The sequence below is a fragment of the Phalacrocorax carbo genome, chromosome Z, assembly GCF_963921805.1.
Source record: "Phalacrocorax carbo chromosome Z, bPhaCar2.1, whole genome shotgun sequence".
NCBI classification, from domain to species: Eukaryota; Metazoa; Chordata; class Aves; order Suliformes; family Phalacrocoracidae; genus Phalacrocorax; species Phalacrocorax carbo.
Window position 1 is genome coordinate 14,330,329 of NC_087548.1, and position 24,159 is coordinate 14,354,487.

At 41.6% G+C, this 24,159-nt stretch overlaps 1 protein-coding gene across 4 annotated transcripts in view; it reads right to left on the bottom strand.

Moving 5' to 3' along the window:
• Positions 1–24,159, bottom strand: part of ADAMTS12 (ADAM metallopeptidase with thrombospondin type 1 motif 12) — a 198,952-nt gene that overhangs the window by 11,600 nt on the left and 163,193 nt on the right. For 3 of the 4 annotated variants that reach the window (XM_064438862.1, XM_064438859.1, XM_064438860.1), the window contains 6 exons: positions 21,691–22,839; positions 14,548–14,700; positions 11,694–11,867; positions 9,918–10,064; positions 7,853–8,006; positions 842–3,836 (listed from right to left, as the gene is read on the bottom strand). In XM_064438862.1, the coding sequence (XP_064294932.1) occupies positions 3,601–3,836; positions 7,853–8,006; positions 9,918–10,064; positions 11,694–11,867; positions 14,548–14,700; positions 21,691–22,839 (2,013 nt within the window). In that variant the 3' untranslated portion in view covers positions 842–3,600. Of the gene's footprint in view, positions 1–841; positions 3,837–7,852; positions 8,007–9,917; positions 10,065–11,693; positions 11,868–14,547; positions 14,701–21,690; positions 22,840–24,159 lie in introns of those variants that run through there. The other variant, XM_064438863.1, reaches the window with a different exon arrangement.

Here is a 24,159-nt window from a genome sequence, read left to right on the forward strand (position 1 = left end):
AAGTGCAGCAAGCCATGCCACACAATGCAGCAGACAGCAGAAACTACTCGTCAGGCTGTGTTGTGCAGCGGGTCGTCCAGTAAATGCCTAATGAGCCTTTGCAAAGTCGAGGGGGCTTCAATTAATTTTTCAATTCAATCCATTACTCCTCCTTAAAGCAGCTGTGCCAGACGCTGCCCTTGTGGGCTGGAGATCCACACTTTCTTTGTGAAGTAAGAAGGAGAACTTCCTGCAACTTCCATGGGGTGTCATGAGGCTGAACCCACGGATGGATGCAGAGGTGGAGTTTGGTAACTGAGTGCAAACTGATGGTGCTCTCTACCCAAGCATATGTGCCTAACTGCAATGCCCGTGCTCTTGGGCTGCACGCCAAGGAACAGGGTTAGCGTGATTCAATTTCTGGGTATCAGCAGTACTTGCAAAACCTGAGTATTAAGAAGATTCCAGGGGGCAGGAGGGGGTGGAAGCGGGCATGATCATATTGCATACAACTCCTCAGGAAACAAATGCACCCCACAATAGACACAATAGACATGCACACATCTGCTGCCAAGGAGCTAGGGCACATCTGCTTAGACAAGCAGTGGTAAGGTGTCATCTATTTCATAGGAAATAACTAAGCCTCTTAATGTATATTTTTAGTTAGTGCCATCCTTTATTCCACTGCTTTTCCCCGCACCGTTTTTAATGATATCTTTTATGTTGGAATATCAAGCATCAAAATACCTCAGGGATGAGGATTCCCCTAGAATAGAAAAGATACTTTCTAAGGGTTTTTTCCTTGGAATTCTATCTTATGAATCTTCTTGCACTGGAAACATAAAATACCAGAGACATCAGATATAAGCAATACCATTTATTGAAGCTTGAAACAAATATGTCATCATAGTTTATTTTTTAAAACTTGAAATGTTAGAACAAGCAGCGAATGTGCCAAATACACGTTTTTTTTTCCTGAGCAACCTGTTGAAGCTGATGTGTCTCAGGCTAATACAATATAACGATATCATGCCTCTGCACTTAATACTCTATTCAGTTTTGAGAAGAGTGACCATCTCAATTAGGACCATAAATCCACCTTTACTTAAACAGAGTTATGTCATAAGAAAGGAATCTTGCTAAATAGATGGGAGAGACGGCTGCACATATTAGCATAGAGGAGATATTAGGCTGCTGAGTGCAATGTAAGAACCCATGTAAAATACAGCAGTGGCACTGCTCTGTTAAAACAGTTCATGTTGTTGTCACAGTCTTTTCCCTAAAGTTTTAAGCTGAGCAACAGTGATGCTTGTGCTTCCCTGGGTAGAAAGATTACTTTGATTAATGTCCATAATATAATTTAATTACTTTTATCCATTTCAAATTAAGTTACAGCTCCCTGAAGAAAACAATGAAGCCAGAAATGGTTTTGCTCCACAATAGCCATACAGAGCACTGGAAGGGACAACCCCCCCCAGCACTTTTTCTCCCACCTGCACTATATCCACTCGGTCAGCTACTTTCTCCTTTGCCCGCATACCTGATGGCCCACTTCTGCTGACCTCTGTGAATAAAACATTGCAGGCACCTCTGAGCCAGAAGAATCTGACTCTGAAGCGAATCTAGCTTTGTCCTGCTTAAATCCTAGAAGATGCTTCTGGGAACATCAGAAACATCTGCACTGTCCACCAGTCTAGGCTGCCTGGCCATCAGAGAACTGCCTTGGACATAGCAGTACAGGCTCTGCTCTATGCAATGCAGCCTGTGGCCAAGCCCTGCCCAAATGCTTCCTGAATCAGATGGAACACCTCCACTCCTTACATGATTCAGTATTTCTGTGTCCAGTGGAATAAGAACTGCCCAGATCTCTATTGCTCAAAGGGTCAGCAGCCATTCAGGACGTCAGAAGGACATAAGCACACTGTGAAACTTAAAAAGCATTATGTCTGGCATTGGCCAGCAACACCATAGACATGTATTATTTTAAGAGTATGTGCATGTATGCTATATAAACACATGCATGCACGTGCACCATTGTAAGTCATCCCCTACATCTGTTATACTAGCACCATATTTTAACAGTGGATTTTAAGTTTTATCAGCACCTATAACTGGGGTTATATTGCCATCACAGAGGTTTATAAATCTAACCTTACCATGCTGCATATCCTGCACTCCCAGAGACTTCAAGTGAAGAAGTGAGCCCTTAGCCACAGGTCACAAACCTATGAAAAATGACAATTAGACTTGTGGCTATCATTAGGTTAATTCATTATAGCCAGGCCCAAATATTTCTATTAACTTTCATAAACTTCTGTCTAGAAATAGGGCTATTGCTAGTCATAGCTGTGTAACCATAGTGACACTTGGATTCATGGCTATGTGTCTCACTCTACACTGCATAAAATGTGACATTTCCCTGTATTACAATCTTAAATTGACAGGCAGCTAGGGAGTAAATATGAGATTTTCAAAAGAGCATGGAGAACCAAGGTGTCCAAATCCTACTGAATGTCAAAGGAATCTAAACATCTGACTCTGTCTAGCAATTTTGAAAATGCCCAGCTTTTCTTCAGAGGGTCCAGACTGGTCTCCCTGAAGTTTGTTCTGCCACTTTCTTCAGTAGCAACACATATACGCTATTTGGCTAGTGCTCTCCTAATGCCTGAGGCCCAGAGCTATGCAGATATTTTGGGTCAGAGGCTGCTGTCACTGGTGCCCTCACCCTCACTATGATCAAGGATTTGCACTGGGAGAGAAGTTTGCTATGAGTGAGGTGATAGAGTACTCTGTGGATGTGGGCTTACACTCTACTAGGAGATACTGGATTAAATGACAGCTCTACCACCACTCAATAGTGGTGTGAATTACAATCTACCTATTAAGGTGGTAGATGCAAACAGCTTTGCTTTCATGATACCACGAAATGTTGCTTAAAATATATTTGGGAACTTAACATCCCATATTTGGTGCGGTTTTCAGTTTACAGCAAGACATTTGTAGCAGAAGAAAACTTGCCAGGACAGGCTATTGGTGAGGTATCCTTCAGAGGTTCAGTCAAGTACAAGATGAACATTTTTTCTTTTGAAAAACCCAATGTTTCAATTCACCCTGTGTATCATAATCAGTTATTATAAAACTCTGCTTTTCAATTTATGAAGTGAGCAAACAATTTAGAGGAACACTGCCACTTCACCTTGATTCCTAAAAACAGAAAAGTGAGTGAGCACAGAGGGATCTGGCCCATAGTGCAGGTCTGTGCTGCCTCATCGGCTGCCTTCACCCAGCACTACTGAGTAAGTGGTGCTGCTGTTTCAAGTGGATTTCAGAAAAGAGATGGAAGAAAGAACAAGTAAAACATTCATTTAAAAAAATAAAAAATTATTGCAAGCTTGATTCTAGCCTCTATGCATGCCTAAAAAGTACTAGCTGCTGGTACATTGCAAATTATGTTACGAATTTTGGACTATTACACAGAAAAATCTGAAGCAGTAAATTAGGACCGATAACCCTCAGGGATGTGTTTTCCCAGTTTTGATCACAGACTTCCATTTATGTTGGATGGTTCAGAAAAAAAAGGAGGAACATAAAACCTGTAAACAGAAGCCCTGCTCAAAGGAGCTAGTGCCGAGCAGCTTGGTTGTTGTTTGCTTGGTTTTGAGGTGTTTTTATTCTAGATTTAGTGTAATTTTGTTGTTTGAGGCCTCGCTGATCCCAATATCTTGCTTTGTTACGAAATCGGGGCTGACCACACGTGAAGCAGCACTGAGTCTGTATTGATGGCAGCAAGCACTTGCCAATGCCTTTCAGCCTCTGGCAGAAGTGAACTGACAGTTGGTCTTTGCTGCAGGGTAGCCCTATGGTGGAGAAGATGAGAAGAATTAGCTATATTTTGCTGACAAATTATCTGTATTTCTAAAATTTTAAACTGCTTTATGCCAGACAGTCATGCCTGTTAAGGTTTTTATTTATGATGACTTTCTCTTTCTTTGTATTACTGGTCAGCTTGAACCCCTGAAATTTCAGGACTTTTATGTGAACAGGTCCATTAAACTTCACACGACCTTCTGTCTTGGAAAATATATCACTCTTTTACCACTGTTCAGTGAGGCTTTTCTTTTGCGGCGGGCATAGCTGATCTATGTTTTTCACTTTAATGTTTCTGCTTTTCAGAACTGCCAGAGAAGTCTAGCAACAATGATTTGTGAGTCTGGTACTTTTGCATTGTTGTAATAACGCATTTAAGACAAACCCAATGGGCTGGCAGCATGCCGCACAGCCATGAAGGGCAGGCAGAAGAGCATAGACAAGGCACATGCAACTACATGTTCAGCTGGACTACGCTTCAATTTCTGCAGCACCAGAATAAGCCAGGGACTGGTACTGTGTACATTATGGTGCTGATAGGTCTGTGGTAACTTTAATAAACTGATATGCGTGAGGATTAGTTAGATATTACAGAATAGGGGTCCTCAGCTGCAAGAAGAGATGGGTAGGGGGAGAGTAAAGGTTTGCAAAAGCAGGAAGGTGGTGGATTAGCTGAATGCAAGGCTGTTGTTCAGCAAATCCCTCAATACGAGAACTAGGGAAACTCAATGAAATCATTATACAGGTAGTTTAAAACAGATAAAAGCATTTCTTTTCACAGCAGGCTGTGAAACTCTAGAACTTGCTGCCACAGGAGAGGGTAGAACCAGACAGCATTGCAGGGTCAAAAAGGTATGCAACATATTAATAGAAAAAGTTCCATAAACCTAAACTAAAAGGCACTTAGAACAGGTGCCTAGTCACAAAATCACAGAATGGCAGGGGTTGGAAGGGACCTCTGGAGATCATCTCATCCAACCCCTCTGCTTGAGCAGGCACACCCAGAGCAGGGGGCACAGGAACACGTCCAGGTGGGTTTTCAATGTCTTCAGGGAAGGAGACTCCACAACCCCTCTGGGCAGCCTGTTCAACTGCTCTGTCGCCCTCATAGGAAAGGAGCTTTTTCTCATGTTTAACTGGAACTTTCTGTGTTCCCACTGGTGCCCATTGCCCCTTGGCCTGTCGTTGGGCACCACTGAAAAGCATCTGGCCTCATCCTCTTAACACCCACCCTTTAGATATTTATAAGCATTGATAAGATACTCCCTCAGTCTTCTCTTCTGCAGGCTGAACAAACACAGGTCTCTTAGCCTTTCCTCATAAGGGAGATGCTCCAGTCTCCTGACTATCTTCATAGTTCTCCACTGGACTTGCTCAAGCAGTTCCCTGTCTTTCTTAAACCAGGGAGGGGGCCAAAACTGGACACAGTTCTCCAAATGTGGCCTCACTCGGGCGGAGCAGAGGGGCAGGATAACCTCCCTCAACCTGCTGGCCACTCTCCTTTTAATGCACCCCGGGACACCATTGGCTTTCTTGCCCACAAGGGCACGGTACTGGCTCAGGGTCACCTTGCTGTCCACCAGCACTCCCAGGGCCTTCTCAGCAGAGACGCTTCCCAGCAGGTCAATGCCCAGCCTGTGCTGGTGCATGGGGTTGTTCCTCCCCAGGTGCAGGACCTTACACTTGCTTTTGATGAATTTCATGAGGTTGCCCTCGGCCCAGCTCTCCAGCCTGTCCAGGTCTTGCTGGATGGCAGCACAGCCTTCGGGTATATCAGCCACTCCTCCCAGCTTGGTATCATCAGCAAACCTGCTGAGGTTACACTCTGTCCGTTCATCCTGGTCATCGACAAATATTTTGAACAGGACTGGACCCAGCACAGACCCCTGGGGAACACCACTAGTTACAGGCCTCCAGCCAGACTCTGCCCTGTTGATCGTAACCCTCTGAGCTCTGTTGTTCAGCCAGTTCTCTGTCCACCTCACTGTCCACTCATCTAACCCACAATTCCTAAGCTTACCTATGAGGATGTTACGGGAGGCAGTATCAAAAGCCTTGCTGAAGTTGAAGTAAGCAACATCCCCTGCTCTCCCTTCATTGACGCAGCCACTCACGCCATCATAGAAGGCTATCAGGTTGGTGAAGCACTATCTTCCCTTGGTGAATCCATGTTGACTCCTTCTGATAACCTTCTTTCTCTCTACATGCCTGGAGATGGCCTCCAGGATGAACTTCTCCATCACCTTTCCAGGGATGGAGGTGAGGCTGACTGGCCTATAGTTTCCTGGGTCCTCCTTATTGCCCTTTTTCAGTGACATTGGCTACCCTCCACTCCTCAGGCACCTCTCCTGCCCTCCACGACCTTTCAAAGATGATGGAGAGTGGCTCAGCCACAGCATCCGCCAGCTCCCTCAGCACTCATGGGTGCATCCCACTGGGGCCCATGGATCCAGTTTGCCTAGGTGACCTCTGACCCACCTGTCCTCAAGCAAGGGCAAGTCCTCCTTTCTCCAGATTTTCTCTCTCACCTCTGGGGGCTGGGATGCCTGAGGGCCAGCCTGAGTATTAAAGACTGAAGCAAAGAAGGCATTCAGTAGCTCTGCCTTCTCTGCATCCTTGTCACCAGAGCACCCCCCTTCTTCAGCAGTGGGCCCACAGTTTCCCCAGTCTTTCTTTTACTACTGATGTATTTGAAGAAGCCCTTCTTGTTATCCTTGACATCCCTTGCCAGATTTAGTTCCAAGTGGGCCTTGGCCTTCCTCCTTGCATCTCTGCATAACCTGACAATATAGACCTAATATAGTCAGTTGGGAATGCAGGAGGAATACCACAGAAGTGAATCACAGGAAAGGACTAAACTCCTGTGTTCTCCCTAAGTAGCATCTTCTAATGCTGTTTCTGGAGATACACTATTGGGCTGCATGGACCACTGGTCTTCCCAGTAGGGCATTTCTTATGTTCTAATGGCCCCTTGAGCTTTTATTCACAGAAATAACTATTACTAGTCTGTGCAGGTAGTATTTATCTGAGCCTGTCTTTCTGAACATGAGGGGGACAGGAGACCAGCAGACCAATTCAACCCTAGGGCAAAACATGTGCTAATAATCTTTGCGCAGCAGGAGGAGTGATGCACCACTCTCAAGTGTATGCCAGATTTGCACTGCCCTCAGGAGTCAACCTCTTGTCCCATTGCCAGATTGGACCCTTACTGCTGACTTGGTAAGATGGAAGAATCTTCCCACAAAAGGCCTTTGAAGGCTCTCCCAGAAGGAGTCTGAGCTGTTGCTGTTCTTACCTGAGGGTACCTGCTGGATAATGCAGTACACAGACTACAGATAAAGATACCCTTCTGTAAACTTCCTCCCTGCCCTGCCACTTCTTTTCTGGGCTATTACCTTCTACACAACTAGGCGCCTGGGCCCTTGAAGGAGAGAGGTACAGGACACCCTGAATCACAGGAGGTCTTCTCTCCATCTCTTCATTTTAGAGACAGTCTCACCCTGTGGGGCACTGAATTCGTAATGCCAAGACTGTATCTGAGTTCACTGCCAGTCAGATTCTTCTTACAGTGTCTGTCTCACTTTGCTTGCTTGCACTCCCAGTCCAGAATTTACAGTTCCCATAGCGGTATCTGTCTTGAGAAATAGCATCTGTTTGGACTCACTGCATGTCCTCCTACAGCCCTCAAAACAGCCTATGAGTCACCTAAAGCAGGTCAATACAAGCAGACCTATTCATTTAGTTGTGGCATCATAAATAAGGGATGTATGCTCAGAGAACTGCATTCCCCATCATGGCAACACAAGGCCAGTAGGGCTGGAGTACATGAGAATGTGATTCTGCCAACAGTGTAGCTGAGCAGTAACAGGTTAGGCTGACCCGTAATGATTGAGCCTGTAGGATTCACAACAAGCTGATAAACTGGGTCAGCTCCCAGTTTTTGCAGAATTTCAGGACAAATTTGAGAGCCTTTTGGAAACTGTCTGATGCAGGTGTATTATCATACCTGTGCTTTTCCTGCACTCTTGCAGATTACATTTCTGATACTCTGTGGGCTTGGGTTTATCCACACACGCACTGTCATCTTCAGTTTCATTGGCTTCTGTATTCATGCACTTCACAGTTCTTTGCTGAATGCCCCCTCCACAAGAAACGGTGCACTGAAAGAGAGTAATTTTAACATATATAAAGTCCTTTACATGGAAATTGTGTAATATGACAATATTTGAGCTGTAATGTCATGGAAAGCTAAAAATGCCATATGATCCAGGACCAATAACACTAAAGAACTTTGTGTACTGCATTCTCCATCCAGACACCTCCATGGTGCATCATGGCCATATTTGGGAAGATACAATGGAGGGCTAAATAGTACAAATACAGCATCTTGGAATATGCAACCAGGATAAGAGGACAGTTTTCTACAGAGGAGGAGGAGGAGGATCTGAAAAGCCAGTCCTACAAAATAAGAGAGCAGTAATCCAAATTTGTACTGCATACTGACATTTTTTGTTTGCTGTGTTTTCTCATCATCTAAATTAAACCTGTATAATCAATTGCCATGTCAGATCTAGAAATGACCAAACTGAAGATTTAAAAAAAGCTCAGTGAGATGTTTTTAATTTGGTGATATTTACACTGATGGTTACCCATTCTTTACAACCACAAAACAACTGCCAGCTGCGTTTTCTGGCTGCACACAGAAGCCCATAAAAAAAAGAACATTTTCAAAACATGTTTCTGTACTATTCTGTAAATGTACTTAATTCTTCCGATGTCCCAGAGTGTCAGAATTCCAGTTAATTTTAATTTATTTTCTCCTCAGATAAATAGTGGCCAGCAAGATAAATGCTTCAACATACAGAGAATGCCAGCTAATGAAGCACAAGAGTTGAAGACAGGACTGGTATGTCTTTAATTTTTGCACAAATTATCCCCTCTCTAATGTGTATCTTTGTGCATAAGACACAATATTACTGGTGTGAAGCACATTAAAAGATCTTAGGTACTCCTGTGGCAACTTTAGATTGATGTTTAAGATAGGTTTTTTATCAAGTAAAATACATTGATTAATAAATCAGTAAAATAGCTGCTACACATTTTGGTATTCAGTTGCTTATTTTATGCAGTCTCAACATTTTCACTTCCATATTTAAGCGTTAGAGTTACATTAACTCTACATTACGTTATACTCACATCCTGTCTAATGGCTTTGTGTCAAAAATAACCCATTACATTTTCTGTGTTAAATGACTATCCATTATTTCTTTATTTGTGGCTCCTGGCTTTTGGTGTTCTTCCAATGTTCTCTTCTGCTGTGAGGACTATTTATGATGTATGAATAGTTTTACTAAGGAAACTGGAGGGAAAGGTTTATTAGATATACCGGTTTCTTTATAACTAAACGTGTATTGCAGATACTGGAAGGTTCACCAGAGATACACCCCGTATTTGTCAATTGGATTTCCAGAAGCCAAAGTAGAGGGCTATTGATCAAAATTCTGAATTTCTGCTTTGGCAAGTCCAATACTTCACAAAGCTGCTTTAAGGGTCACTCCCCAACCCCCCAAAACATAGTATTGAACAGTAAAACTTTACAATGACTGGAGAGGCTCTGGAACCACAGACAGATTGAACACCCTGGTTGTACTTGGAACGCCTGTAACCTCTTGAAATGTTACCTTATTCTCTATCTAACTGAACATGGTCAAATTTACTACCCACGAGCCTCTTCCAGTGGAAAATTTCGAATGAGTAATGGAAGAATGTCAATGGTAACTCCTTTTTTATTAGAAAAGGAAAAATAAACACCAGCCCTCCATCCAACAACATCTAATGCAGCAACAAAAAGTAAAAGCTATAACGTCTATCACCTGAAGGAACTGAGATGGACTGGCTCTGAAATGTTTATTTTATAATGTATATTTGCAAAAGATCTTCCTTTGTAGCCCCAGCTGTGCATAAGAAATCATACTTGCCATTGGCACTGAGGTTCACCGACAAGTGGATAATATGACTAAATACGGCCAACTCAGAACAACAAATAAAACAAAAAAATAACTGAATCCTACCGGGCCCCATGCCTGGTTAATCCACTGCGTACAAGGTTGCTGGTTACATGACGCAATGGCATTAGGTCTTTTTGTCCAGTCACAGTAGCCGCCTTCTGGGCAGTAGATATGCCGCTTTTGCTGGCCACCACCACATGTTCTAGAACACTGACAAGAGAAGTGCACAAACCCATGAGGAAAGAGGTGGGAATGGATAAGAAGCCAGAATCAGACCATGAAGACAATAGGAAATGTTCTTCATTTAGAAATGTGGAGACACAGGTAACATGAAGCACATCACTGACCCATGTGAAAGATGTACAGGCTAGCCTGCATATCAAGTCTTACAGTCCAGATATGAAGAAAAGCTCTGCACTGAGACATTTATTTCATCACATCCTTGGACAGAGTCGGAAGAAGCCATTATTGGTCCAAAATACTTAGGGGAAAGACGTTCCTGACAAGCATTAATGCAAGGCATATAGGACAGCATGGAAATGGCAATAGAGAACAGGCAACACAGAACTGCTCATGCAGCACCACTGGCAACAGTAAATTCTCTAACAAGAATGAGATTGGAAGTTACATGTCTGCAGGATTAATTTGTAATATTTACTGAAGACAGTGCAAGTTCATGAGATGCAACATCTCATTTTTATGAGGCAGTTGGGGACACTGAAATTCACCCAACCCATTCAATGAATTAACTATTTTGCAATAAAAACATCATACAAAGAAAATGACCCAGGTTATTTTTTAAATCTTCTTTTGTCCACATTCTAGTATTACTTACCAACTGATTTTTTACTATTATTCACTAGATCTGCAGTAGAGCCTGCTTGAAATACACAAAAGATTTCATAATCTGACATGAAATAAGACACCAGGTATACTTTGAATAATGCGTCCTATGGACATAGGACCAGAGTTGACATCTGATAAATAAACCTTTTCAATCCAATTCTATCCAGTATCATTAGCATGAAGACAACTGCCAGGGTTGGACAAGTTTTTTTATAAAATATTTTAAGTGAGAAATGGGTACAATCATTTGGCTACTCTTATTTTTTCAACCCTTGCTGACTGCTCTGACAGGAAACCCACATCCTGGCCCCCCTCTTATTGCAGGTGTGATTTGTCAGTGGTCTGTAAGGAAGCAATGTGATAAGCTCCCTCGAAATCCAAAACATCAGGTCCACATTACCACAAACACTGTGGCACTTTCTACAAAGCTGCTTTCAGTGGGAGTAAACACTAAAATGTAATGAGACCATGTGTTTTAGCTGACATAAATATGTGCCTGGTTATCTATGAGTGTGTTGGCACAGATTTATATTACAGAGTGACCCAAAAAGTCAGATTTATCATATGTCTGACCTCAGTCTCTGGCCCCATGAAATTCCAGCCCAAAAGTGTAAAGGAAAATTCTAAATTAATCATAACGAGAAAGCAACATTAAAATGGCAGCAAAAGGGATCAGTCCGAATGAATCACATTTAGTGATCCAGTAGGATAGCTAAAACAAATCGCCTAGGCCACCTGCTTCCCTCTTTCAGGGTATGGTAATTTACAGCTCTAGCTGTGTATCACACACAGCCCTAAGAATGATTCTAGAAGTTTTACAAACATCTACGGTAAGTTTTGCTGTAACCATACACAAGGGCTGCAAAGCTTCTGAGTCCTACTAACTGTGTGTCTTCTTTTGAGTGAAAGTCTACCTAACAGCATGGGATCTAACAGTCACTGTTAATTGACAGCTAATTTTTCATTCTCAAAGCTTCTTTTAAAGAAGAATACCTCATTCCAGGGCTCCACATGCCACTGTACACAAGGCTCCATGTTACAACTAGTGTTGAGTAGCGGTTTATATCCAAGTAATTGGCAGTGAAAAGGCCTTAGAAGTCGCTTTTCACGAACATCAATACAGTGAACGTCTCGGGTCTTGAAACCGCCGTTGCACTTAGCAGAGCACTGGAGACAAAATAGAAAGAGACACATCTCCAAACGATGCTCCACTGAGCAGATGTCCCTTCCCCAGTCACAGATGAGGACAGTGTGAGCTTTCAGCATCCTGACTCACAGAGGGAATTCCTAGTTTACCATTGCAACAATCTGCTGTTAGGCTTGAAAACTGTGGGTTTCATCATAGCAGATCAGAACACACCATGTAAATATTTCCCTTTCTTCACTGGAACATCTGTTAATAACACGAGTGCATATTTAATTAAGAAATCTTGCCAGCTATTTCCAAAAATGTCATAGTGAAAGAGTCATAATGCAATAAATACAATAAACAAATCCTTTATGCAGGGAAATTGTCAGTTCTTTAGTTGTTTCTGAGGGAGGAAGGAGGCACAGCGGTGTAAGTTGATTTGTCATTCAGCCAGGGCAGAGGTCAGTGTTCACAGCAGCTGATTGCTCAGGCTGGCAAAACTGCTCCTTCATAGCCCATAGACTTGAGCTGCTCCTGATACCACTGGGAGATGGTGGACTCATCCCGCAGCAGTAGTCCCCACCCTCACCTTCCTCACTCCTCCATGGTGCCAGGAGGATCCATACCCCAAGAGAAGCCCAGGCCTGAGAGAATGGGGGAGAAGAGAGAGGCACCCTGAGCCTCCCTCACTGCCTGTGAAATCCCTTCTCAGCTTGAAGCACCAGTGGTGAGTCAAGTGAGCCCTTCCAGTCTCCTATTTCTCCCCAGAGCTTGCTCCAAGGCCTCATGCAGCAGCACCAGTGTGTCCCCACCTACCAAAACCCAGGATCTCTCCAGCTGCTGAGGAAAAACTGAATTTGCTACCCCAAGGATAAGGACAAATATACACCTAATTATTCTGCCTTCATCTGAATTCAAGCCAGTTCTACTGACACCACTAAGTAACCTCAGATTAGCTTTCATCTTTACCACTGTCATACAATATAACAACTGATGCTGTTCTCCTTTGCATAAATAAGCATTCTCCAGCTGAACAAGGAAACTGAATATAACTTCCCCAAGGAGCTGAATGATGGATGAAAGGAGAGTCCATGCTCTTGTTCACAGAAGCTTTTGTCCCTCTTGATAGAAACAATGGACAGAAGTGACTGTACAAGAAACTGAGTACACACAGCTCCAAAATACATGTAAATTATATTTGGTATTAAATTTAGTCTGCAAGATCTAGTCTGAAGCACCTTTTTGGGGATAGGAACAATCAGATAACAGAAAAAGAAGCTTTACTACACTAGCAGTGGAATAGAGCCATCTTGCTGTGATAAGGTGACATAAAAATGTTTGACACAAGTAACAAAAAACAATTGCCACTTGCAAAAGCAAGCAAAAAAAATAGCCATTTTTATATATGAAATTGTAAATACGTTTGTATACTTCAATTGCTGGAAAATAAGGGTGGCTAACACAACAGAATTCTGCTAGGAAAAGCCTTTTGTCTCAAATTGGCCTCATAATTGAACTGATATTTTTAAACATTTCTTTCTTATAATATTTATCATCAAACCTGATTTCTAGCTAATATTTGAGACATAACTATCATCCACTTGTTGCAAGAGCAATAACATTTATGAAGAAAAAGTGAAGGTGAAATATGCCCTACTGCAACTGGGACTGCAGAATGTCTATGTATCATTTAAAATTATTTTTGAAGGCTTAAACTTGGTTATATAATGCCTGGGCCATTCTTGGACCTTCTAAAGAATCATGTATGTCACATAAAAATCAACTGTATCTCAAAGAGCTCAATAATATAACACAGGCTTGCAACTATAACTTTTCTTTGTATAAATCTGCCCTCTAGTCCAATGGCAACAACATTGTCCTCAAAAATTATAAGTATTGAGAAAGTTTGAGAGATCTACCTTTTTCTTTATTAAATCAACATTACTTCAGATAGAATTTTGTAGTTTTTCTCTTTTGAGTCTTGAAAAATAACCTACTGTTTGAAGCCTCAATTTTAAACAGTGTGAAGATGAAATCTAACAACTTCAGGAAGTCACCAAAGTCCTTCCAGGTGTTCATCACACATCTTACAATATCAAAAAAGAACTCAAACACAATTCATTGGGTTCCACTTACCACCTTGGACATTATCCTGTCTCTCAACCAGGCCTCTGTACATAACGAGGGCCAAATAATATCCTAGCCATAACAGGCATCCCCAGTATACTTTTCTTTAGGTTTTATTATGTAAAAGTTAGAGGTTACATGAATGGGGAACAGACAACATCAAGTAAGAGACAATACACAGTGGTAAGGGTGAATGGGAACATTCCAACTCCCTCTCCCAAAATCCCACTTGCTTCTTAAAATTAGGATACGCCTCTGGAAGCAGAGATCAAAAAGATGCCATGTGCACATATGTACAGCTTTGCCCTAGGATCTCCACGGAACATGGATGGTGAGCCCTGCTTTAGCTCTAGATGAAAGAGTTAATGAGAACAACCCACACACAGGAAGAACAGGATTCACAGCACATGCATTTCCATAAATAACTGAGTCAGGAAATTAGTAAATTAGTAAATTAGTGCTGCATGGTCAACTGGGAATCATGTATGCATTCACTGAGTAAATAACTATTTTTAAAATTAAGTATTTAGAACTCCCTAATCTTTGAATTTAGCCAACTTGCTGTTCACACACAGCCCTGAATGAAGTTACCTTGCTCCAATTTCCTGTTTTCCAGCTAGCACATGGGCGAAGATAACATTTTCTTGCAGGATCAGGCTTTTTCATGTGCTGACAGTAAGATGTGTTCTTGCTGCTGCACTCCACGTGTCTCCAGAAAGCCCCCATTCCACAGGTGGTAGAGCACTGCACAAGGGTGAGAGGAAAGCCCAGGGGCAAGGTCAATGTTAGTAAATCATTCTGGAAACAAACCAGGAACCTAAATATAAATAACCAGAGCCATATTAGATGACCTAGTTTATCTGAGATACTCAGAAGAAGATTTCACATTCACCTAAGGTTCTGAATGAGGTCTTCTTGTTGCTTTGTTAAGAAAATATAATTTCTGATTCATACCATGCACTGCTCCTCTTTGGCAAACTCCTGCTTACTGAGACATTCTAAATCTGTACCAGCTGTTCCACTGTTTCCTTCTGTGATCTTTGGGGATCCAATGCAAAACGTCATTGCATCCAATCTTCAGCACTGTTCTCTCTCTATCCCTAATACTGCTGATGAGATATTCAGCAAATTGCGTGCATGATGATGAAAATATGAAATAAATTGTGTGAGACACTTGGGAAAACTGTGCAGGAAAAGGATTTTTAAAATTATGAGTTCAGAGAGTGACTAAGTGTTTCCAACATTTGGGAGGGTTTTAGTGTCTGAGGCAAGAGAATATTGATCATGCCAGTCCAGATCCCAAGAATGCACACTCTTCAAGAAAAAGTCACTATCATTGTATTCTGAAGCAGGAAGAAGTGAAAAGTGGCTGGAGACACCCATTTACCTTTTTGTCCCTTAAAAAGGGAGGGACAGTCAACTATGTGCATAGAGTCAACTCCAACACACACCAAGCAGCCTGTGGCTGGCATGAGAACCAACATAAATAATCCTGGATTAAGACAGTAAAATGATGAAGACAGAAATTGTTATTGTGTGGTTTGAACTCCCTACATGGAAGTGGGAAACAGGGAAAACTGAGTAAGTGTCCTTGGAAAGCTAAGCTGAAGCTAAAGCAGGGGGAAAAAAAAAAACATTGAAGACATGAAGCTGTTTCCAGATTCTACTAGAGAAATGGAAAAATGGTTAATGGTCACAACAAAGAATTTTTGAAAAATTGCACATTATGAAGAGTGTGAATCTGCAAGACCTCTGCAGTATGCCATCTCCAGCTTCTAAGATCCCTGGAACATCTGTCCATGAGGCCACGAAGATCCTGTTAGAGGTGACTGCATAGCATGGTACAGTTTTGCATAGTCACGTTCAAGACAATTTGTCCAAGAGGATGGACTGTCCTTGTCTTGGTTGCTGACTCTTCCATGGCTCCCCCCAGTCCCGCTATACCAGTCTGACAACACCAAGACTTTATTGAAGGGCTGCTCAGTCTTTGACCAAAGCCCCATCCTGAGCATTCATGAGAAGACCAAAAATAGCTCCAGGGACGATGCTGGGCAGATCATACTTACCAAGCTTTATGTTCTTGTCTGAAACACAGTAGGATTGTTCAAAAATTGTTGCGTGCACATACAGAGCCAAGAGAGAAAGGCATGATGCTGCAAATAGTACCGGGAGAAAGCTTTAGCTTTCTTGACCATTGTTTCATGTTATATAAAGGAGACTGATTTCTCTGAAGTTCAGGAAGACTTACTGCTTTTCTCTTTTGTCATTCAGGAACTAAGACTTCCTCTTGTCACAGTAGATGTCTATTGCAGAGGGAGGAAGTGCAGGTGACGTTTCATGATCAGTACAGAGGTACAGAATGAGCAGACCTTGTAGTAACATGGTATCTTTCGTACCCAGAAAGCTCTTAGAAAGGGAAAACTGACAGCCCAGAACGACCTTGGAAAGTAGTAGGAAAGAAGTTAAAAGTTACAGACAGATGCACTGATGTTATTGGGCACTGTTTTGCCCTACTCTGATTAGGGCTCTCCCTTGAGAGGTAACTGTCCACAGTGTTATGGGACATGTCACACCAATCCATCTCAGTGACTATCACTATTCTTGTGCGCTATTTATTTACTAGTATAGACATACCCTAAGGAGAAAAGAAATGCCAGAATATTGGCTGTCACTAAAAGAGGAAGATAGAGAGCATAAGAAGACATTCAACTAGGTAGATGTAATGTTCTTGAAATATAAATGCCTTGGAGAAATGTAATCTAAAAACAGGCACAAAGTTTTATTAATGACAGGTAAATAGAAAGAGCAAAAATGGAGTCAGAAAATTGTAGTCTAAAAATGAATTAAAAGTAATGAATGATAAGAAAAGATTCTGTCAATGTTATAATCTAGGTGTGGAGAGGAAATACAAAACTTTCATTTTATGAGAAAGATAATAGATGACTTATTTACAGAATCACAGAATGGTTGAAGTTGGAAAGGACCTCCAGATGTCATCTTGTCCAACCCCCGTCCTCAAGCAAGGCCACCTAGAGCCAGTTGCCCAGGACAATGTCCAGATGGTTTCAGAATATCTCCAAGGATGGAGATTCCAGAAATTCTCTTTTTCACCAGCCTTTCTTCTTTAAACTTGAAAAAAAAAATCGAAAAGAAAACACAGAATCATGGAATGTCCCGAGTTGGAAGGGACGTGCAAGGATCATCGAGTCCAACTCCTGTCCCTGCACAGGACAGCCCCAAATTCACACCATGTCTCTGAGGGTGTTGTCCAAGTGCTTCTTGAATATCATGAGGCTTGGAGCCATGACTGCCTCCCTGGGCAGCCTGTTCCAGTGCTCCACCACCCTCTGGGTGAAGAACCTTTTCCTAACATCAAACCTAACCCTCCCCTGGCACGTCTTCCTGCCATTCCCTCAGGTCCTGTTGTTGGTCACCAGAGAGAAGAGATCAGCGCCTGCCCCTCCTCCTCCCCCTGTGAGGAAGCTGTAGACCATGATGAGGTCTGTCCTCAGCCTCCTCTTCTCTAGGCTGAACAGACCAAGTGACTTTAGCCACTCCCAACACAGTTTCCCCTCTAAACCCTTTACCAACTTCATGGCCCTTCTCTGGACACTCCCTGTTAATGTTGTATCCTTAATGTATGGTGGCACCCAGAAGTGCACACAGCACTCGAGGTGAGGCTGCACCGGCACAGAGTAGAGTGGGACAATCCCCTCCCTCGACCGGCTGCAATGCAGGGCTTGATGCAGGACACGGTTGGCCCTCTTGGCTGCCAGGGCACACTGTTGGCTCATGTTCAACTTGCCGTCAGCCAGAACTCCCAGATCCCTCTCCACAGGGCTGCTCTCCAGCCTCTTGTTCCTCAGACTGTCTGTACATCCAGCGTTGCCGTGCCCCAGGTGCAAAATCTGGTACTTGCCCTTGTTAAACCTCATCTGGTTGGTGATTGCCCAGCTCTGTAACTTCTCTAGGTGCCTCTGCAGGGCCTCTCTGCCCCAAAGAGTGTCAACAGCTCCTCCCAGTTTTGTGTCATCAGCAAACTTAATTAGTATTCCTTCCAGTCCTGCATCCAAGTAATTTACAAAGACATGTGCCAGGCTTCACAAAAAGTTAACTTGAACAAGACGCTAAAGAACCATAAAGTTAGATGCACTATCCTTGAATTGATTTAATCAGTTCTGTGAAACCAAATGTATTGACCTTACCACAGTATTTATTCAAGTATTCTTGAATAACCTTTGAACTGTTAAAAATTAGTTTTTAAAATAGATTGAGAAAGTCCCAGAGGATTAGAGAAGAACATCCTTCAAGTTATCTTTGGGAACAGAAAAAGGCAGATCTGTGGACTAATGGAACACTTCACTTCATAAGAACATAGAAAAGCAAATTTTTAAACAATCAGGATCAAAATGGTAAATTCTAACAAAGACGACAAAGCAATAAAACAGTCCACATGGACCTATCTAGAACAAGCTATTCAAGTCAATCTAATATCAGGTGTCTGAGCAGCCTGATCTAGTTGTAAACATCCCTGCTCATTGCAAGGGTATTAAACTAGATGACCTCTAAAGGCTCCTTCCAATCCAAATCATTCTATGATTCTGTGATCCTTCTCTGACAGGGGTACCTGGTTTAATGAAAATAGAGAGCCAGCCGATGTGATGGATTTTGACATGATCCCACAAAGCATCCTTTTAGCAAATGATGGAAATATGGTCTAGGTGAAATAATTACAAGATTGGTGCCCAGCTAACGAAAAAACTGTAATGAAGTGGTCCTCAGTGATTCAGTGTCAAAATGAAATGACATTTTATGTATAGCCCTGGAGGGCTCTGTCCAGAGCCAAGCTCTCTTCAGTATTTTCATTAACTAACTGAATGATGAAAGACAGCATGCACTTATAACATTTGCAGATGATACCAAGTTGGGAGAGTTGGCAGGAATGTTGGAGAACACAATCTGAATTGAAAAACATCTCGCCAAGGTGAAAAACTGTAAGAAAACAGCAACCTGAAATTCAGAAACATATGCAAAAAGCTACAGTTAAGGAGAATTTTTTATACATATACATACACATATATATACACACACATGAACACATGCATATGCACACCCCAAACAAAACTGAGAACATCTGTTCATCTAGAAATATTGTACTAAGGGATCCAGGGTTAACAATGGAACACAAATTGAATAAATCAAAGTGGATTGTTACAAAACAAGACAAATCCTATCCCAATATTCACAGAAAGTGTCATATATAAAATGATAGTAATTATTCCATTTTATTTGCCAGGTGTCAGCTGAGGCCATAATGAACACCACTGATGAAGAAATATATGATGAAACTGAGCAAGTCCATAGGAGAACAATAAAGTCACCAGGTATTTAGAAAATACAAAGAAAATATGAAAAGAACCAGACTGTTTTGTTTAGAAAATAGATCCAAAACCAGTTATTAAAAAGATAAATTATCTTCCATGGTCTGCATAAAAAAAATAGAATCTTCATTTTCAGTACAGAAAATGTCGGTTATGTGTAAGGAAAATATTTCTAATGCAGGTAATGAATGACCCGTACAAACTGTAGCATCTCTGTATGATAGACTTCTGTTCAGGATGTGCTGGGCTTCAGAGCTCAACCTTTGCCTGGCCTTTCTCTTGCAGGCTCTTTCACCCAGGCAGGTCTTTGGGCATGTGCAGAAGGAAATCCTTCACTTGTCTCACTTGAACATGGGAATCTAATGCCATTCTTACCTCGCCACTGGAAGGCACAAGACGAAACTTCAGACTGCCATCAGGAGTGCATGTCCTGAGCAACTGCTGATGAGGTGGTAACAGAGAAGGGGTCTTACCCACTGGCTGCAACCAGACAGGGCATCAACAGGATCTTGGTGGTCGAGCTGTGCCTCCACTGCCACCAGATACACTAAGTCATCTCTTGCTGTCCTTTTTAGCCATACATTTCTGCATTTCCATTAATGTGCATCATTCCAGGGAGAGCAAACAGGTACAGAGAAACTGACCTTTGATAGCCTTCTCCATTAATACTGAGACACAGAGGCAGATCAGCACAAGGAGGTTTCCAGATCTGGACCCTTGGCTATACTGATTAGCTTGGTTAAAAAAGGCCATCAGAAAAATGACCCAACTTGTTCAGATACAAAAGTCTCTCACTTTAGGTATCATTATTTGAAGAATATAAAATCCATTAGCATAAAAAGAACTCTGTTTACATAAAAAGACTTTTACAGTGGGAAGGATATTAAATTTAAGTTTATTCTATATTCTTTTGTTATAGTTGCTAGAATTAGGTGGTTGCCCCCTCACCAGCCCTGACCCCAAAGAAAGCACTATCTCAGGACACAGCAATGTAACAGCACAGAAACCTAACTGTCAAAAAGCCTGGTGCTGGGTATTGGTAAATGAAAGTCAATACCAATATATAAAAAATAGTAAGCACTTTTCTGAGGCCACAGAAAACTCTGCAACTTATACTGTTCTTATATTGTTATAACTTATATTAACTTATTAACTTATATTGTTATAACAATTCAGTAATGAGCAGGGATCAGGGGAAACTGGGACAAGTCATCACCTTTCAGACGAAGTATCTTCCATATGCTTTACATCTCAAAAGAATTTTCAAGCTCCCTGTACTTGTTTCATTTTCTCAAACAGAGAGACAGTGCTTTTGAAAGTGAGCATTACAGGATGTTAAAACCTGTTTTCACTGAATTTCACTACCATTAAAAATTTTAAAGTTCATTTTGGCACAGCCATTAAAGCAGATAAAATAACTGTTCATTTCCACATTCAAATGAGACATAATATAACACTGTTAATTATCAGCTGCGGTATCCAAAGATAGTATATAACCACAACCACTGCCCTGACAATTCTAACTTCTAGGCCAACCAGACAAAAATGCTTTTACTTTACCATGGCTACAACCCAGTTCCAATATATGATCACCTAAACATCAAAAAAAAGGTGCAGAAATCCATGTTACAGTGTCTCTCCGTAGACACGTGCTGGACAAGTTACGAACCTTGGATATACCAGTTTAACATTGGACTAATATTCTTGTCTTTGCTTTGTAGACTCAAACTGTTTTTACCAGGCAAAATGCTGCTCTGAGTTTGGAGTTATTTGCTTAATTGTGGATACAAACACTGAGGGTGGGATGAGACAGAAATGAACCACAAAACCTGTTAACAGCCAACTAAAAATATGTTTAAGTATCCATGTAATGAATGTGCTTTTATACAGTAACAAAGCTAGCTTACCTACATGACTGTGGTCACATACTAAGTCAGAAAACACACATAATTTAGAAAGAAATGATTTATAAGTGAAGGTTAGAACATAATAGCTTGTCTGCATCTTACTTGCATTATGTACTTATTTGGAAATACATAGTCATTTGGTGTCTCCAGGATTTGCTGTGCCCTAAAAAAACCCTCTTGAAGTATTTCTGGTTATAGTTAAACCTGAATGTCATGGCCCTGGAAGAGTTATGCATAGTTTTGCAGAATCCATAAAAACTCATTCTATGTAAGCAAATTTAACATTAGATATCTTAAGTTACTAATTTTTTGTGAGACAAGTATTTCATCTGAATGTATGATACTCATTTCAGATAACTGCAACAAACGAAGACACTTTATTTCCTCAGCAGTGGTTCAGACAGCTGTTCACACTCTCTACTTTTTATGAGTTAAAAATAACTTACCTCACTCCAATTGCCTACTATCCAGTAGGCATCACCAGGGAAACTGTTGGATGTTATTATGTGGCTGTTTGGTGTGACATTCGTCAAAACCCCCTCAGAGGTTGCACTTTGGTTCCTGAGAACATGCTCATGAGCTGACGATTCTGTGCTGGAGGTTGTGGCGTCAAGTAGCTTAATTTCTCTTCTGTTGTCAGTCTGGTCTCTTGGTAAATGACCAACCACTGTAGGCATTACTGTAACGGATGCTTCTTGGGTAGTTACTTCTGCAACAGGCACATCAACTTGCAGACCGATATAGTTTGCTGTTGTTGGAAATGCCACTTCTTGTGCTGCTCTGCTAACAGGAGGGAGCATAGAAGGTTCTCTGTGATGAGATACAGGGGTGGGATGAGAAGTCATGCTTTCATTTTGAAGGACGGGAGAGCCAGTATCTAGGGTTGTGCTCTTGGTTCTGATTTCAGGATTGAGTTCTGTGCTGTAAAAGAGATCAGCTGGTTTCTCACTGCCTCCAACTGACCCATCAATGTCATCAGATTCTTCTGTCAAGTAATCATAGCTGGAAGTTATTTCTGGACTACTGGTAAAAGAGGAGACAGGAGAGTCCTCACTTCTTTGCACCTCACCTTCTACAGTAGAAACTGGCTCCCTTTCAGAAATATTTTCAGCATGCCTCATAATTTCAGTACTTAAGATATTATGAAAAGGCCATGAAGTAGTATTTTGGTATGAACTATTTTCAGCAGAAAGAACCGGATGATTGTAAACACTACTTGGTCCTGCAAAATTATTTTGTGCAGTTTTGTTGGCTGTTCCTTCTTTTTCTGAGACATTATCCAAACCAGAGGACGTAGGCAAACAGGGTGTTACATTTTCAGGCTTGGGTATTTTTGTTGTTGTATGGGACCTCGGACTTGGTATGGGCATTCTGCGAGGAGGACTCCATTCAGGGTTAGTACTTGTTTTTCTGATTATGATCTTTCCTCTTCTGGGTGCCAGTGGGTGTATCGGAAATCTTCCAGGAGAAGGACATTGCTGGAGACCACACAGCGCCTTAGAGTTTGGTCTCTTGGAAGTATCACATGGCTCATCATTATTTTTGGCACAAGTGACATTACGAGTCCTTACTCCACCACCACAGGTAACTGTGCACTGCAAAAGAAACAGAATTAATATATCTCCCCTCTTCATTCTGCTGCATGTATCAATAAAAGTAAGTATCAAATGACATCTGTTTGTAATAAAGAAACATAATTATAAATAATCAATAACAAAGCTTCTCCTGAGGAACAAACCCTTCATTCTAGTGATGTTCCACCTACATGGAACTCTTTCCAAGTTTTCAGAACAGTAAATGTCACCTTGGGGAAACAGCAGTGAAAAAAAGACAACACCATAAAGACTAAATATTAAAGTAATATTCTAGAATATTATTTCTTCAGTGAATCACAAAAATTTTTTAGCCAATACCTTTCTACCAGGGTTATAAAAAACAGACTAAAAGCCTGCATTCAAAAACATATCTGACTGGCTCAGTGCTGGCTACTCACAGAGCCACAAATCCGCTGTGATCATCAATGCAGCAGCTCACAGATCCGTGTTGCCTTTATTAAATGGATTTTTCATTCAGGCTGAGTGCAACCACCATAGGCTGCTAGTGCAGCTAGCATGTCTTTCCTGAATGACAGACGACTGAAAGTAACTAACCTATCTGGCTTCTACTTAAATGGAAGCACTGTTTTGTATAAAGGGTGCTGGAAGCTAAGGAGACCCAGTTTTTCTGTGATGTTTTTCATCCTCAGCCCCACAAGCACAGCCATGCCATCAGCAGCTGTCCCTTCACTGAGGGCTTTCTGAAATTTCAACACACTTCTCTGGTTTTAGGTACTAAGGCTGGATGACTGGTGGGGTATGAATGGAGATGTTACATCAACGTACTGGAAGAAGTCTTCCTAGGATGTGAGGGAGCCTGACCTAATTCAGCTGGATTAAACCAGATGCTCAACATGAAGTGATGAACACTCCTATTGCAAGCACTTTAAAAACCCTGGAATATTTAATCATTTTTAGAGCTAGCCTAGGTCATGGGGCAGTAGAAATACCAGTAACCTTGTGTTACTGGGGCGCTCTCTGTTGTTAAAACCACTAAAATACCATCAGCTCTGTAGCAACAGGAGCAGGGAGGAAAGCAGAGTAACCTCAGAGTAACTAAATTCATTAGCTATTCTCTCTGTCCTCCTCGCTCTTCCAGCTGTATAGCACATTTGAAGTACTCAGAGCTATGCAAGTTTACATCAGCTGCAATTTAACCTCTGAAGTTACTGAGTAAAGAATTTTGCTTATTGGGGAGAACAGCAACTACTAACACTATGTTGTTTCTTACACAGAAATACAACACACTTATTTTGTCAGACTTTGCCACTTGGACAATTTACATTTGTGTGAGTTAACAGGAACATCCAATCTCATTAA